We start from the raw sequence: 17,947 nt of genomic DNA, 5'->3' as shown, positions 1-17,947 counted from the left end.
AGGTCATTAATTTCGATTTGAAGATTATTTAATTCCCTTTTTATACTCATTTATTTTATTTTTTAATTTTTTCGCTCTTTTTCTTTTTATTTTATTTTCTGGTCTTTCAATTTTCGTATGCTTCATTATTCAGAATTTCTGCAAATTCTATCATCGATTCATCACTATTTTCTAGAGATTCTATCGTTTTTTCTAGCTCTTCAACTTCTCTTTTCAATTTGTCATAGATTATTTTTAGAACTTCAAATGCTCTTTGATTTATTTCAGAAAACTGTAAATAATTCAACCGATTTTCTCTTTCAAAGAGCTCTTGTTTCTTGTCTTGATAAGTTACATATATTTTTTCTTTATTTATTGTCATAATTTAGTGTTTAGGGTTTCATTTAATTTTTTGACCTTTTTTGTTAATTCTTTTATTTCAGAATTTTCTTTTTTAATCTTTAATTTAGATAAACTTAAAGGACTATTAATTTTAGATTCTCTTATTTGAAAATTCGATGAAACTAATTTTCCTGATGGTTCTTTTAATAATAGAACTGGGTTTTCAATAGCTTTATATTTTGGTATTTCTGTCTTTACAATTTTCTGAAATAATTCATCGACATAAATTCTTTCTCTGTTTTTAAATATTATAATGTGGTGGCTATTTGTTAAAGCATAATTTATTGCATATGTAATTGAAAATGGTTAATCGTCTTGTTCCATTAGACTCTTTCTGTGAAATTTATAAGCCAAACTTATAGATTTTCCAAGATTTTCAGTTGATAAGGGTATAGCATATCCAATATGGGCATTGAATTTAACATTTACATTTGCCAAGTTTCCATGAACAATTCCAATTATTTGATCTATTGGATCATCAGTAATTCTTTTATCACAGATTGCTAAGCTTATTGGTGAATTAATTCCTTTCATATATGTAGATTTGATTAAGACTTGTATAGTACTAATATGAATCCATCCAATTTAAATCTTTTTTGTTGATCCTTAATTTTCTCAATCTGTTTACTTAATTCTTCATCATTTATCAAAGCTATTTCAAGTTCTCCATTGGCGGCTTTTATCTTTATAGGGGCTTCAAGTTGAATTTTTCCATAGTATATTATATTTTTTCTATTAAAAACTTCTTTTAAAAGATTTTGTTTATTAAAATTTTCATTTGATTTGAGATTTAATTCTATTTTTAGAACAACCTGTTTTTCATTATCTAATAAAGCAGTTAATATATAATAATCAGATTCTTCTGTTAATTCTAAATTTTCTAAATAATTCATAATTGAAAGACTAGGATGAAGATGTACCTTTCTGGAGAAAAACTTCCTTTATTTAGTATATTTTACATAAGATGTTTTTATCTCCAGAGGGGAGATTGTAGATACTAACTCCAGAGGGGAGTTTAGAACTATTTTCCCTAAGGGAATTCTTCTTCAGACTATAGAATCGCCTCGGCAGCTTCCTCCTTGCTCTCCTAGCATATGAGTACTCTTAGCCTCCTACTTTCTATTGTCTGATGCCTTCTACAATTGCCTAAGCAACCTATTTATAATAGTTGGGTTTGATGGACAATTTCCATCCTTACCCTTCTTATGACGTCATTGCTTACGTCATTGTTTGCTATCTTGCACCAGCTACATTGTTGGTGCTTTATGACCTAAGTGCTTACGTCACTATGCAATAATGTTAAGAGATGCTTCAGATGCACTGTCTTCCTCTTTTATCATGTGACCCTCAGATGCATTGTCCTCTTCTTTCATCATGTGAGTTGATTCCGTTTTATTATTGCTTTCTTCAGATAACTCTGAGGCACATAGCTGGCACTTGTGGTCTTCTCTGTCTTTTATCAAATAGCAGAGATTCCTCTTTATCCCTTCAAGGAGCTTTTCTAAAAGTCCGAATAAGTTGTAGAATGCTGATTCAAATTCCACCAAGAGTCTCATCTCTCTATCTTCAATTTCATTTCTTTTACTGGACACAAGCAAATTATTTCTACTTTTATAATTAATCCTTGTGTGAGATTCCTTCGTTATTTTTTGAGTTCTTTCAAAGATCCTTGCTAATGTGCTGGCTAGCCTTCCTTCATGACTATAAATTGTTAAGTCTTGAATCTGATCAATTGGTTGAAAATTTCCTGGGAAGACGGACATGAATATTACTTGGTGTGCTGGAACCAAGCATTCTTCTTCTTCATTAAAAATAGGTTGACCATTTGTAAATTTTAGGGATATATCCCTTGGATTTACATTGTCAATCATATTTTTAAATCTCTTTACTGCATCGACGAATCCTGCAGGAAACTCACTAATAATTTTTAGATCATTAAAAATTAAAATTGTATCAATTAATCCATACTGGAAAAACTGATAAGTATCAAATGGAGAAGCATCTGGAAAGATAACCAGCTTTGTTAACTGTTCTTTGGCAACAGGATAATATTCCAAAATTATCCTTTTTTCTTCAGTCCAATTCAAGACTATATTAAGGGTTTCTCTGAGATTTGATCTACAGACCCTTTTCTTTTCCTTGATCTCTGCCCTTGTAGGAATGTTTCTTATTATTCCTGTTCTCTGGGCTTGAACTGGAGCTTTATCTGCTCTTTTTAGGGTTTGCTCTGGATGAAGAGCTTCATATTCCCTGAAGGATTCCTTTGCCTCTTCTAATGTTAAAAATCCTCCTTTATGAATTATCCTTGATTGATGTGTGAATGGCGCTGCTTTTTCCCAGGCATCATATACTCCTTTCATGGGGCCATTATAGATTACATAATATTTTTTATCTTGGGTGGATTTTTTAATAATTTCAGCAATCGTTTTATTTTCTGAAATTTTTTCTTCACCTAATTTGTCCACCATGCTTAGCTGGCTGAACTCTGATGGTTTTGCTTGTTGTGTTGATTTCATTGCCTCAATGGCCTTCTTGAGGGATTGGATCTGTGTCCTTATTTGCTGACAATGCTTGCATTTTTCGAGCTCTTGCTCATATTTGTGAATTTCTTGATCTAATGTGTTGTAGATGAACTCCATTCTCTTGTTAATGTATCTGCAATAACATTTTTGTCACCCTTAATATATTCAATTTTTATTGGATATTGTAACAAAAATAATTGCCATCTTACCAATCGTCCATGATTATAATCAACTTTTAAATTATATCGTATGAAACCTGTTAGGTAACTTGAATCTGTCCTTAATGTAAATTTTCTGGGTAGTAAATCAATTTTCCATTTCTTAAGAGATTTAATTGCTGCTAGAGTTTTCTTTTCATGAGTAGTATATCTCTGTTCTGTTGGAGTAAAATTCCCTGAAATATACCTGCAAAGTAATTCCTTTGGGAAATATTTAGAATCTAGTGATTCTTTTTCTTGTTCCAAACTTTTTATAGCTTTCTTAGCTTTTAGACATCCTGACCAGGTTATGTCTGAAGCATCTGTTTCTACTATTAAGTAGTCATTTTCTTCTGGAATATAAAGTTGTGGAAGTTTTTCACATAATTTTTTAATCCTTTGAATTTGCATACTGTCTTTTTCATCCCATTTTCATTCTTTTTTAGTACTTATTTTTGGAAATAAGCTTTTAGTGTATTCTATTATATTCTTTAAAAATCCTTGATCAGAAATATAATTTATACATCCTAAAAATCTTTGTAATTGTTTTCTATCTTCTATTTTATTAGGAAATAAATTTACTTTTTCTAGGACATTTGGTTGAAGTTTTAGCTTTCCTTGAGTGGATAGAATTAATCCAAGAAACTCTATTTCTTGTTTTGCTATTCTTGCTTTCTTTTTGCTAAGAACTGATCCTTTTTCTTTACATCTTTCTAAAACTATTAATAATTTTTGAAGATAATCTTTTTTATCCTGTTTTGTAAAAATTAGTATATCATCAATGTACACTAAAACAAATTCATTTAACTCTTTTAGATTTTCTTCCATAAATCTTTGATAAATACCTGGGGCTTGTTTTAATCCGAATGGTAATACATTCCATTCATAGAGCAACACACTTGTTGATTCTTTTGTTGGGCAAGTAAAAGCAGTTAATTTCTTTGTTTCTTCGTCTAAACGAAGTTGCCAATATCCTGATTTTGCATCAAGAGATAAAAACCAAGTTGCTCCTTTGATTTTTTCTAAAATAGAATCTTTTCTTGGAAGTTTATGAGCATCACCAATAGTTGCTTCATTCATCTTCTTATAGTTAATAACCATTCTTCGTTTTCCCCTTTTAATTTCATTATTGTTTTCGACATAAAAGGCTGGAGCCGCATGAGGTCTTTTACTTAATCTTATAATTCCTTTTTCCAAAAGATCTCTACATTCTAATGAAAACTCTTCTCTATCTCTTGCGGAATAAGGAATTTTATTTGGAACATTTATCTCTTTTGTAGGATCTTTTAATTTAATACTTACTAATTCGTTATTTGTATTTTTAATATCTAAAGGATTTTCAGTACAAATTTCATCTAAAAGTTCTTCTATCTTTATTTCAAGATTATTTTTTGAGATATTTATCTGAAAGTATAAATTTAAATAACATGTTTCTAATATAGAAAATATTTTAAATTTTAAAATCTTATCTATAGTAGTAGTCGGTATTTTTATGCGTTTTGATTTTTGATTTATTGAAGAATCGTGTGGAGCTTTTAAAACTATATATGTTAATTCTTGAATGAATGGATGATATAGCTTTAAAAAGTTATTTCCTATGATAAAATCCATTCCAGAATCTAACATATATATAGATGGAACAATGAACCTATAATTTTGAATAAAAATTTCAACCATCTCTGTTTTTTGGTCAATTTTATGTATTGATTTGTTAGCTATTCTAACTCTTAATGGTTTCTTTAATTTTTTCCAATCAAGTTTTATATTTGAACTAGCAAAGCATTGTGTTGCTCCAGAATCTATGAAAGCATTTATAAACTTTTCTATTGTTTTTATAGTAATAAATGTGGCATTATTACTCAATCTCTGAGTCTGTTTCCGAGACATATTCAAAAATATAGTCTAAGTTATCATCAGATTCCTCTAATGGTTCCATGAAACAAGACTAAGCAATTTCTATTTGTTTAGTAAGATCCTTTTTATCCTTCTTTTTCGGGCATTCATTTGCATAGTGTCCTTCTTCTTGACAATACCAACACTTACAATTTTCTTTTTTATTCGGGCAATAGTCATTTCTTTGTCTTTTGTTTTTATCGTTATTTCTTTTTCTAAAATACCTCTTTTTTCTCCAGTTTGGATAGTATTTTCTTTTTCTAAATTGATATTTTCTTTTTCTTTGAAAATTTTTATTAAGACCATATTTTTGGAGTATCTCTTCATTATCCTGACAACAAATTCTAATTATATTCGCAAATCTTTTTTGAGTTGCTTTTTGCATACAACGTTCTTTTATTTTCTCTCTTATTGCAGAGGTTGCTCCACCAAAATTATTTTCAATTGTCCCTCTATTTATTTCTCTTATAAATCTTCCCATTATAAATTCATTAGCAGGATATAGAAGTTTTGTTATATACATACTAAGATAATGATTTTTATCTTCTTCTTTTAATTTGTAATAATGTATTCTATATTCGCATATATAAGATTCCACATTACATAGATCATATATCTGAATATTAGCTAAATAGTTTTTTGCTTCTTGATATTCTTTATTATAGACTTCTTGTCTATGATCTATAATATTTTTTCCAAAAAATTCTTTATATAGAATCATCATTATATATAATATCTTATCATAAGCTGTTGTTTTTGTTGCTAAATCTTCTATTATTTGATTTTCTATTGATGTCATATCACTACTAGAAAACTTGTTATTACAGACGGAAATTTCCGATGGATTTTATCCCACGGAAATACAGAGGGAATTTCAGAGGGATTTTTTGTCGGAAAACAAAAAAAATAAATTAACATAAATTACAGACAGAAAAGAGAATCCGTCGATAATTCCGTCGAAAAAAATAAATTTTTTTTCGTAGAATGATTACAGACGGATTTTCCATCTGTAATTAAATAGACAAAACGCACATTTTATTAAATTATTACAGACGGATTTTCCGTCTGTAATTTAAATGAAATCCGTCGAAAATATTGAAAACCTAGTTTTATCACACTCCATTCACACCGCAATCAAAATCCACCGCAATCCATTCACCGAAATATCCATTCAATCTCATCCCTCCAACTCTTCGCCCTGCACCCCGCCGCCCACAGCCACCGCAGTCTCTGCCGCCGCTGCAGCCACGCAGCCCCCGCATCAGCCCTCGCAGCTCCCCGCAACCCCCACAGCCTCGCAGCCCCTCAGCGGCGCAGCCACCGCAGCCACCGCAGCCGCTACACAGACACAGCCTCCACCGCCACCGTAGAAGATCCGTCGCCGTCGGATTCCGAGCTTCTTTTCGTTCCAGATCAGCGCTTTCTTTGTCAGATTCTCTTCGCGCAGCTGGTAGATTGTAAACCCTAACTTTTCTATTCGTTTGTATTTTGTATTTTTCTTCATCTGACGCTTCTTTTGCTCGTTACTCTCTCGAGGTTGTTGATTCTGATGTTGTAAGATCAACCATCCGGTTCTCGAGGTTGTCTTCTGCACTTGTTGAAGCTGTTAGCTCTCCCTCACTTGGAAGATTCCTCGGCTGTAAGTGTCCATTTCCCTCAATCGGATGAATCTCAGCATGCTCTATGTTCTGGGTTTTTCCTCAGCATGCTCTTAATAATTTGTTTCCTGTTGCATGCAAGTCGGCTTTCAAATGTTATCATTATAATGAAAAGGCTTGCTTGGCTTGAATGATTTCATATTCTCTTTAATGAAAAATATTTAAATAATTGATCAAAAGTTCATGATATTAATTATCATTACAAGTTACAACAGTGTGACTGATACTGGTTTGAAGTACTTACAGTGTGAAAGAATAAATAATTGGCAATGGAGAAATGGAGGATCTGTTAATTTTATTAATAAGTCCACCCATGTCCTGTTTCATTCATTTAATCTCAAGTGTCACACATTTTCTTCAATTAGCTCTGCCCATTTCACCATAATATTGTGAACAGCTCCTATTTCTCTAGTGTTGGATTTGGAATATATGTATGCTTATTACTGAGTGAATCACAAAATGCCTAGCTGGGTTTTGCTGTTCATTTTGATCATGCTTAGGTGTGTTTATGTGTGCTTATATGGTTTCATGATTTTTGTCTTTTAAATTTCAATTTGAGGAACCATCAAATATCAATTTCTGCAGTTTCCAGTGTGACAACAGGGGATTATACATGTATATCTACGTTTGTTAAGAATGAATATTTATCATTTTTATTTTTAATATATATTTTTCAATATTTTATTCTTTTATGTTATCTTTTGAGTGGCTTTCTCAAATATGAACCATACAAATATCTAATTTGCTCCCAAACAGATTGTCCTGCCCTTCAATTACTCCTTTTGTTCTTAGAAGAAAATAAAGAGAACTCTGCATAAACTAATCATGGCTTTACCTTATTCATTTGCTACTACTACTAAATCTTCAGTTTTTTCAAAGCTTCACAACACTTCTTTCTTCCAACACAATCAACTACAAAGAGCAAATGTTGGAAGGTACTTCAAACTCTTTCATTCCATTATTTTTACAGAGGCTCCTAAAATGATTAAGACTGCTGCTTCTGTTCCATGTCTTAGGGTTAATTCTAGTTTGGTCAAGCCTGGTGATGTTGGAAGGTACTTCAAACTCTTTCATTCATCTCTGCTTCTTTTAACTATTAATTTTCTCTTTTTATTTTTTATTTCTATGAATTGTCCAGATAAACTTTAGTTAATGATATTAGTTGGATAAAACTCTTTCTAGTGATACTGAATAATTTGAAACATACATTGAAAATAAAGCTTGTCAGAGTTTGTAGTTTAAGTTGGAGAAACAAGTAGTTAGAGTTGATGAACTGGCAGTGTAATAATTGTGAAATACTGATGAAAAATTCTTAGAAAAAAGTTGAAAATCAATTTTAATTTAATCAGAAATCATTCTATTTTTTCAAAAATACCGAAAAATGATTTAGTTTTTGTTTTAAGAGTTGGTAATTTCATTAAATTTTTACAAATATTAAAAAGGTGATTTTTTTAATTTATTTTTTAATAAACGCACCCCCTCTAATCATTCATTAGCTCTCATTATATGGCTTTGGATTCTTTTCTTTTCATGTTTTTTGATGAACATTGGCTTTGGATTCTTGTTAAGGCTAAACGGGTGTATTATATATCTTTAATTTCCAAATCTTAAAAGGGTAATGTATGTCACACATATTTTGCATATAGGGTAGTAATGCCACTAATGTGAGTGTGTCATATAATTATTGAGCATGTATTTATTTCATCATCACTATCTTACAAAGTAAGGATATTGATATGGCTCCATTATGTACTGTGATAATTTTTCATTGATGAAATAGAACACATAATAGACTAACACAATATATATCAGGTCAGCAAATTGGAACATTTTATAATTATAACCCTTTTAATAATTAAGCTTTTAGATGATTCAATTTTTAATGGAATAATTGTAGATAATTAATAGCAAATGTGGACATGTGATGGCTTGAGAAACACTCTTTGCACCTGCTGTCTAATTTTTAAGTTTATGCTAGATTAGAACTTATGCTGTGATTTGGGGCCTCTATAGGTTGAGCTTGCTTTGGATTCAAAGAATGAGCCATGGCTTTGTGTCTCTCAACGCTGATGTGCCTATATATATATATTTTTGGCAGGGTTGACATAGTCACAAGTTGATTCTGATGTTGTCGATCCATCTTTTGAGCCACTAATACTAGTAGAAGATTCCACTATATAGCTTGTAAGATCAACCTCAGCTGTAAGTGTCTATTTCCCTCAATCAGATGAATCCTTTCCAAATAATTTGGTAATGTTGTGTCTTTGTCCCTCTGGTCCTTGGCTGTAAGTGTCCACTCATTCTTCACAAAGATAGTATGTTATGTACTACCCATCACTCCTCCTTATCTTGGTAAGATTTTAAAGGTACATGCATGGAAAATTCTGTTTTCCTTGTGTTTTTTAATTGACACCATTTATTCTTATCTTCTTTTAAAGATGTGTCAACTACTATGGTTGTAAAGCTTGGCCCTGTACTGGACTTCCTTTGTGAGAATCAGAATGTGAAGCATCCAGATTTTATTGATTGGACCAAGGTGATATTGCTATCTTTATTTTAATTGTAACAAGGTTCTGATTTTTATGTTTATTGAACTGTGATGCTTTCTTTTTGTTTACTTTCAGGCAAAAAGTGTGCTGAAAAACCTCAGAATCAAGGTTAATAATCTTGAGTTTAAAATCAGTGGACTCAGTGATAATACTTGCAAGACTCAGAAGTAAGTAGTTATAAACAATATGGTTGCTTACTTGTTGAAGGAAGTCTTAAAATTCTCTATTTGCTTAATCCATTTTCTTTGTATAGTTTGTTACAGAAATAAGAAGTTAGGATATTTATAACAGAACTAATAACTTTTCTGCATACATTTATTGTTAGTTACCATGAAGATATCAAGCTCTAATTGGCTGAACATGTTCAAGTTTTGTTGCTTCATTGCTTGCATTGGATCTATCTTCATAACCCTTTTTCTATGTAGATGATGTAATAGTGCTATTGAGTGTGTGATTTACATATAATTAGCTTTACTTAATGGTAGTTTTTATTTATAAATGGTTGTATTTAGTGATTAAGAAACAATGAATTGTAGAAGCAAAGGGTTTTGACATAGCAAATTGGAGAAGGAAAGGAAGCAAAAATTAAGGACCACACACGCCCCTGACCTCAGCACATGAAAAAGCTTTTAACACATCTTCACTCTCTACTTTCATGTTTCATCATATCATCATTATTATTTTAATTTATTAATTTTATATAAAATTACGTTGGTGTCATAGTTGCCTTCTTTTTAAATAAATAAAAAAATTATATATTTACTACTTTACATAAAAATACAAATATTTATTATTTTATGTATTATTCTTTAATTTTGCAGCCACCTAATTTTTGTAGCCACTATCTGTAAAATAAAAAAGAAAAACTTTTATTTGCAATCTTGTTGGAACAGTCAACAAAACTAAAATAGTAGAAAATATATTAACTTATTGATATTTATGTTAAAAATTTTGGTTCATTAATATTTAAAAAATTATATCCTCAAATTTACTCAGCTGATAGACAGAACTTAGTTTATACAATTGAAACACAAAGCCAAACACCCAAAGTGAGATGGGTTTTCTGCATAGATATAATTAAATCTCCTCTCCCTTCACTACATATATATCTCTTCTTCCTTCATTACATAAATTAATGTATATTCGCTACCCTGTTTCAGGTGCTACCCTGTTATCAAGTCCATCTAACATTTTGTGTTCTCATATTTGTGTTTGCTCAGAGATTTTTGGTCTAATTCCTTCAACTTTTTGCTTGGAGTTAAGGTTAGTACAATTATTGTGTTATAAATTTCATTGATTTCTAGGGTATTGTATGATAAATGAAATAGTACTTGTGTTGTGTTGTTGCTTGTATTGCATTAAAAATATTGATATGATTAAATATTGATAGGATGTTGTATGATAGATGAAATGTTGCTTGTGTTGGATGATTTATAGGTACTAAAAATATCGAATTCGTAAGAAATGTCTTGACACCATCGAGTGTGGATGTATGATAGGTTGAATCCAACAAGAGGGGGTATTAAACCTGAGTTTTATGACAAGGTTGAGGAGTTTATAGAAACAATTAGTAAGTTAGATGTTGTGAAGTCGGAAGGAAAGTGTAGATGCCCATGCGTTAAGTGTAGATGCACAAATTATAAAGAGCTGAACATTATTAAGATGCATTTGTGGGAAAAGGGGTTTATGCCAAATTATTGGATTTGGACAGAACATGGAGAGATTGACGACATAGGGATTAATCAGACGAGATTCAATAATTGTGGGGAAGGTGGTTCAGGAAGTGGTGCAAATGTGGAAGAATGTGATATGTATGACATTAGCTGGGAAGACAACTCCAGAAGGTATCATGAAATGGTTTTCAATTCTGCTGGTCCAGAAGATCCTCATGTAGAGGCTAAAAACTTTTTTGATCTTCTTGAGGCAGCTCAAAAACCTTTGTGGGAAGGTTGTGTGCACTCTCAACTATCGATAGCTGTTAGAATGCTATGCATTAAGGCTGAGGGAAACCAATCACAAGAGTCATTTAAGCAGTGGGCCACCTTAATTAGGGAAATTGCTCCTGAGGGTAGTGCCATACCTAGGGATTACTATGAGGCTAAGAAGTTAGTGCAAAAGCTTGGATTGAAGGCAATCAAAATAGATTGTTGCTCAAACAATTGCATGTTGTATCGAAAAGACGATGCTGCTCTAACTAGTTGCAAGTTTTGTGAAGCACCTAGATTCAAGCCTATTTCCGATGGTGGTTGTAAGTCCAAGAGAGTTCCTTTCAAACGGATGCATTACTTACCCTTAATCCCTAGACTTCGAAGGCTTTACGCGTCAATGAGTTCAGCTCCGCACATGACGTGGCATATAAAAAATCAACGTGATGATGGCATGATGACCCATCCGTCACATGGGGAGGCATGGAAAAGCTTTGACCGTATCCAGGCTACACGGGTCTTCCTCCACCAAGTTGGCCTACTCCAGGATGTATGGGTCCCCCTCCTCCACCCCCTCCTCCAATTTCGATTCCTCCTCTGCTTCGCAATTCCAGTCTATTAGTTGATTCAGAGACACTTGGAAGCTCTAGTACATCTCCTCCATCAGAGACTGCATCGGTTCCTAATATTGTCACAAAAGAAAGATTAGTTGACAAGGTAAAATTTGGATCTCTCAATAATTAAAATAGCAGCTTCTAGTGGATTTCTCATACTGCATTACCTATTTCTCTTATTACTCTTCTACACAATTTTTACATACTGCATTACCTATTCCTCTTATTACTTTTTCAGCAAGCAATACTAATCACTCTTCTTCTTTTACTACTCCTAATCTAAATGTGTTTACTACTATATTTTAATTTCAAATTAAAGTGCTAATGACTTAAAACTATTTTTTTTAGTTTTCTAACTTGTCAATTCTTTATGAAATTATCAGTTGGTTACCTTTCCCTCTTGGTTCTCAGAAGATTACAGAGATCATCAAGAAACGATATGATAAACCATACAAAAAGTTTGAAGATGTCCCTCTTCCGACAAAGAAGCTTTGGTTTAAGGAGTGGAAGGTAAAAGTGTTGGATTGAATAAAATTATTTTGGATTGAATATTGTTCATGTGATTTGAATCTTATAAATAGCAATTTGATGAGTATGTGCAGAGCCACTTTCTTATTGATGATGATGATGATGAGTTTTTCTGGAGGGCTTTCAAGTATAGGACAAGTAAGCGATTTAGCCAAATGATGTCAGATATCCGTGAGGGTGTGGATACAACCCACGAATGGCTAATTCCTGCTTACAAAAAGGTGTTGGAAAGGTATTGGGAAACAGATGAGAAATGGAAAAATATAAGAAAAAAAGCAAGAGAGAATCGAGCATCACTCTTAGGTGGTTCTGTCCATTGCGGTGGTTCTATTCCATTGAGCTCAACTATAGAGAGGATGGTAACATAATTTAAGTGGCTTTAGATCTTATTTAATAGACATCTATTTATGTAAAATTTTTCTTATTTTGTATTTTATGTGGAACAGAAGAAGCAGTTGGGCCGTACACCAACCCACGAGGAGGTCTTCAAAGAAACCCACACACTTAAAAGTGACAAGTCTAAATGGGTGGACAAGCGCTCTCAAGACACTCATGTGAGATATAGCACAAATACTCCTCCTATGTCAAAATTATTAACTAATTTCTAGCTGTCTGGCATTAACATTACTGTATTTAGTGGTCCTAACTATGTTCAACATTATTATTATTATTATTATTATTATTCAGCTTTGTGCTTTGTGATTTTATAGTTGGTTTCTTTTCTTCCAAGTTTCTGTAGTCTAAGCCCTTTGACGCATCTCCTTATATAGGGTCTATTCAATTATTTACAATTTGATTCCATAGACCAACTTAAGAGATAATACAGTTCACCAATCTTAATCTTGTGTAGAAAGCATGTGAAGCATGCATTATTCTCTTGGAATATGGTAAGCTTGTCCCATCTCTGCCTAACATGTGAAACTTTTGCATCAAATTATTCAAAGTGAAATGGTTTTTGAAACTCTGAAGTTTATTATCTGGCATGTCCCCATTACTCATCACCTAATGTGTATATAATATAATCCATGCTTCTTCAAAGATTGTCTCAAAATCATGAGGTTGGAACTGTGCAACATGGATTAAATTACTCATCTTTGCAAAGTTAAGATCCACATTTTGTGATATGAAGAATGGTTTAATATGTGACAGATAAGTTTGTTGAGAATAAGAAAACATACTGATGAGCAGATTAGTAGCAGTAGAGTAATTTTTAAGTGTGTCCATGAATAACATGTGGTGTTCATGTCTCCCCTTCCTATTATCAGAATCTCCTTCATCATGTAGTATTAATCTTGTTTTTGCTTTTAGCATATCATAAAGAATGCTGATACTAATATTTAGCTCAATATTCTTGGGACTATTAAACTGTTCTTGCTGTTTGTTATATAAGATCATGGATGTTTGTGAAGATTTCTTGTGAAAATCCAGCCTCATTTTTGCTTGTGACTATTATTGGAGTTTTCTATTGTTTGAATTTATATAAAATTTGATTAGAAAAGTTTTGTGCAAAATCTAAAAGTTTTCTATTAAGTAATATGCATGGCTATTTGTCTTAATAATAATAATATAATTGATATAATCATTGTGCAACAGGAGAAGTTTATAAAAAAGTTGGCAGAAGTTCAGGCTCAACGTGCCGAGGCTCAAGCACAGGGAATGGAGCTACAACCAATTGATGAAGATTTGATTTGGGAGGAAGTGTGTGGTGGGCAAAAGAAGAATCGAGTTTACGGAAAAGGGTCATTCTTTTCTAGCTCTATCAAGTCTGGAACCACTTCTGCCAATTCTGTATCTGGAAGAGCACCAAGAAATCAAAATTCTGTTCCTGATTTGCGAGAACAGATTCATAATCTCAATGAAGAGCTTTTTCAGCGTGTTACTCAACAAACAGATGAGCGTATTAGTAAGTTGTTAGATACACGCTTGGCTCCTTTGGAAAAGACTCAAAAGAAATTAGAAAAGTTGGAACGGGCAATTGGAAAGGCCAAGAAGGAAAAGCTGAAACAGAAGAGATGGAATGAAGCTTATGTTAGCTATTATGAGAAGGTTAGAGCATCAAGTAGTTCTAGTGCAGTTCCACTACCACCGCCACCGCCGCCACCCTCAATGTCTTCGGATGAGGGCTATGATGATGATGAGGATGAAGATGACACTGAAGACTATAGCTGATAGTTTTAGTATGGTTGAACAATATACTAGGAATTATAGTTGATGATCAATACATTTTGTTTATGTTTTGAATTATATTGACTTACTTGTTTATAATACTTTTCTTTTAGTTTGATAATACGATGAATTTGTTTATATTTTGAAATATTATAAATATTCAAATATAAATTAGATAAAAATTTGTAATAAATTTATATTTATTTTGTATGAAAATAAGTTTATTTTGTAATTAGAAAAAAGTAAAAAAAAATTCTATTTTACCTTACAGACGGATTTTCTGTCTGTAATCATCATTTTCCAAAGCTTAAATTACAGACGGAAAATCTGTCTGAAAATTCGTCTGTAATTACAGACGGAAAATCCGTCGAAAAATCCGTCTGTAATTACAGACGAAAAATCCGTCTGAAAATCTGCCTGTAATTACAGACGGAAAATCGGTCTGAAAATCCGCCTGTAATTACAGACAGAAAATCCGTCTGTAAGTTTGTCGCCTTCAAGAAATGGAGAGAGAATTTACAGAGGAAAAATCCGTCGGTAAATCGTAAAAATCCGTCGGTAATTTTCCGACGGAAAAAAAATCCGTCGGTAAATAATTTCCGACGGGGCTTTTACAGAGGGACAAAATCCGTCGGTAACCAAAAATCCGTCTGTAATAAAGACTAAATCCGTCTGTAAATCTGTCTGTATTAATCCATTTTCTAGTTGTGTATAATCTCTTATAGTTCCTTTAGTATGAAACCCTGTGTAATTCCAAATATCTCTTCCAGACAATTCACTAAGTTTTGGATTAGTAAAAGCTTCTAATAAAAAGGAATTCAACCAATTTTTGAAAATTTCTTTTTCATTCTTTTTACAGTCTAAGTCAAGCATTCTTTCTCCTTCCATTTCCTGGATTTTAGGAACGTATTTTGATGGTTTTTTTGTATATTTTGAATCTTTATTTATAAACCCTTTTTTAAAAGCATAATTATCAAAACCTGTTTCCCATTTAAATTGAGATTGATTATCCTTAGATGTTCCAGCTTCATTTTTTACTTGTATTGGAATTGCTGGTTCTTCGTCACTTGAATAATCTAGAATGTATTCTTCATTTTCTATATTTTCAGAATTTACTAATTCTTCTTCTATTTGAAAACCATGTTCCATAATATTATTTTCCTGAGCCATTTTTAATTGTTTAAAAAGCATTGTAACTTCTTCTAATTTTTCTTCAATATTCATAATTTCAATGGTGGTTTTACTTTTAAGTCTGTTATGTTGATTATATTTTGAAATTTTTCTTCTTTGGGGTTCTCTTTTTCCTTATTTCTTTGAAATTTTATGGATACTAATATTTCTTCAAGCATATCTACTATAGAATTTAATTGTGGGTTAAAAGTATGATAAAGATGTGGGGAATCATTTCCATGGTAGCATTTTTTAGAAATTCCGTGTGAAAAATAAGTTTTTTCAGGTTTTTGAAGTCCTTCAATAAAGCTTATAGTAAAATAAAAATTTTGAGAAAAATCATTTTGTATTGATTTTAAGAATTCGGTGTCATTACAATTAACATTGGTTAAAATCATTAATTTTTGATCTATTAATTTTGATAATTTAATTATTTCTTCTCTTAAATCTTCTAATTTACCTTTTTCCATTAGGTGACGCTTTTCTTTGTGAAGAGTTACGGTTTTAAATGAAAAGTGTGGCTTTAGAATGTATGGTATATATTTTGCCACGTAAGCATATCTTTAAACTTTGATCTGTACCTTATATTTTACCAATATAAAATATTTGTTTTGATTTTTTTTGTGTGCATCGTATTAGGCCTTTTGTTGTACTAATATTCAACCGGGCCTGTAGTTTTTGAACCCATAATTTATGATTTAATATGGTAAAGGTGGTTTATAATAATAATAATAATAATAATAATAATAATAATAATAATAATAATAATAATAATAATAATAATAATAATAATAATAAGAGTAAAGGACATTTTCGTCCCTGACCTTTTTTTTTCGGACATTTTCGTCCTCAAGCAACGGAAAATACATTAAAGCCCTTGACCGTTGAAAAACGTGGACATTTGTGTCCCTCCGTTGATTTGAGCCGTTACCACTTGACGGAAAAGGCTGAGGTGGCACAGCTGGCGCTGAGGTGGAACGTAACGGAGGCCAACGTGGCGTTGGGGGAAAAAGTTATAGGACATATAAGTCCCTGGAGACGAAAACGACGCCGTTTCGTCTCCTCCCCCAATCTTTGAAATTCGTCTTCCCTCATCCTTCGTCTGCACAGTCACGGCGCAGTGGGTGTAATGGGGAGTTGTGGCAGAAAGGAAATTCCTCCTTCCATGGCATCTGAAGGTGTATCATCCAGCTGGAGAAGAGGTGGAGGTCAGGTGGGCTCGAGCTCGTGCCCTAAGGAGAAGGACAGCAAACATGGCGTCTCACCAAAGTGCTTCTGTGGAGAAAACGCAGTCCTTTTCATGTCGAAGACCCGGAGCAATCCGGATAGATTGTTTCTGGGCTGTCCCTTTTACAAGGTATGGAAACGCAATGTGATGCAGGTTTGGTTGAAGCTGTGTTAGGGTTTCTATTTTTTAGGGTTTGAATTATGTGGGTTGATTTGCTGCAGGCAAGACAACCGTATTGCAAATTTTTTGTGTGGCTTGATGAGCACGTTGCTGGACTTGGATTGACAGCAACAAAGTATATGGGAGAGAAGGAATTTGTAGATGCAGATGATTATCACAGGCAGCAGGACATGGAAATAAGGATAAGTTGCTTGGAGAAGAGGATATTAGCTCTAGAGATGAAAAGAAAGCCAATAAGATGATGTATCTGTGTCATTGTCATTGTGTTGATTTTTGTTGTTCTAAGTTGTAAGAGTTCATAAAAGAATGAAAAAGTGTGTAACATTGTTGCAGCAATTATAGGTGAATTCAGTGTTATTTATATGAATGATGATTGTATTGCCCTGTACGTGTTATGTAAGATGTGGAGGAAATTAAAATAGGTTCCCTAATGCATAACATACCATTGCATTCCTCATCAAAAAAAGTTGTTTACTTAACATCCATGGTTATCTGACCCACAAAGGGTGTTCAAAAAGTATGGGAAAGAAACCTAAATTGTTTGAACTACTTGTCAACAACCATTACATAGACAAAAAGTTATCACAAAAAACACTTAATGACAATAGTCTTCATTCTTTGGAGTCCTTTGTTTTTGGAGAAGGTGGCAAATTTTGGGGTGTAGCATCTTGATTTGGAGCTGCAGATGGGATGGCAGATGGAGTTGGCTGCTGTGCACTAGTGTTGGTTGTGGATGCAGCGATTGGTGCCGGCGGCCTAAAGATCTTCTGCTTTGGTCTGAACCTGGACTGTTGTGGGCGAGATGTGTCATTGGATTTCGCTGAAGGTTTAAATGGACGGCCTATAGTTGGAGCTGGTGGCCTGGTTTGAGTAGTTGTTGGCCCTGGAGGTGATATGATAAGCGTGGATCTTGTCACCCTTGTTGGAGCTGGTGGC

At 32.7% G+C, this 17,947-nt stretch overlaps 1 protein-coding gene across 1 annotated transcript; it reads left to right on the top strand.

The window, feature by feature from the left end:
• The first annotated feature begins 9,525 nt into the window (after positions 1-9,525).
• LOC140184690 (uncharacterized) lies at positions 9,526-14,615 on the top strand. Its single transcript, XM_072237165.1, has 5 exons — positions 9,526-10,463; positions 12,123-12,249; positions 12,342-12,626; positions 12,714-12,821; positions 13,861-14,615. Exons 1-5 carry the CDS (start codon positions 10,336-10,338, stop codon positions 14,434-14,436), a joined length of 1,224 nt encoding a protein of 407 aa, XP_072093266.1. The 5' UTR covers positions 9,526-10,335; the 3' UTR covers positions 14,437-14,615.
• Positions 14,616-17,947: the final 3,332 nt, after the last annotated feature.

This window comes from Arachis hypogaea, chromosome 5, assembly GCF_003086295.3.
Source record: "Arachis hypogaea cultivar Tifrunner chromosome 5, arahy.Tifrunner.gnm2.J5K5, whole genome shotgun sequence".
In the NCBI taxonomy this organism is placed as follows: Eukaryota; Viridiplantae; Streptophyta; class Magnoliopsida; order Fabales; family Fabaceae; genus Arachis; species Arachis hypogaea.
Note: the sequence above shows the minus strand (reverse complement) of the source record. Positions and strands in the feature narration are given on the sequence as shown.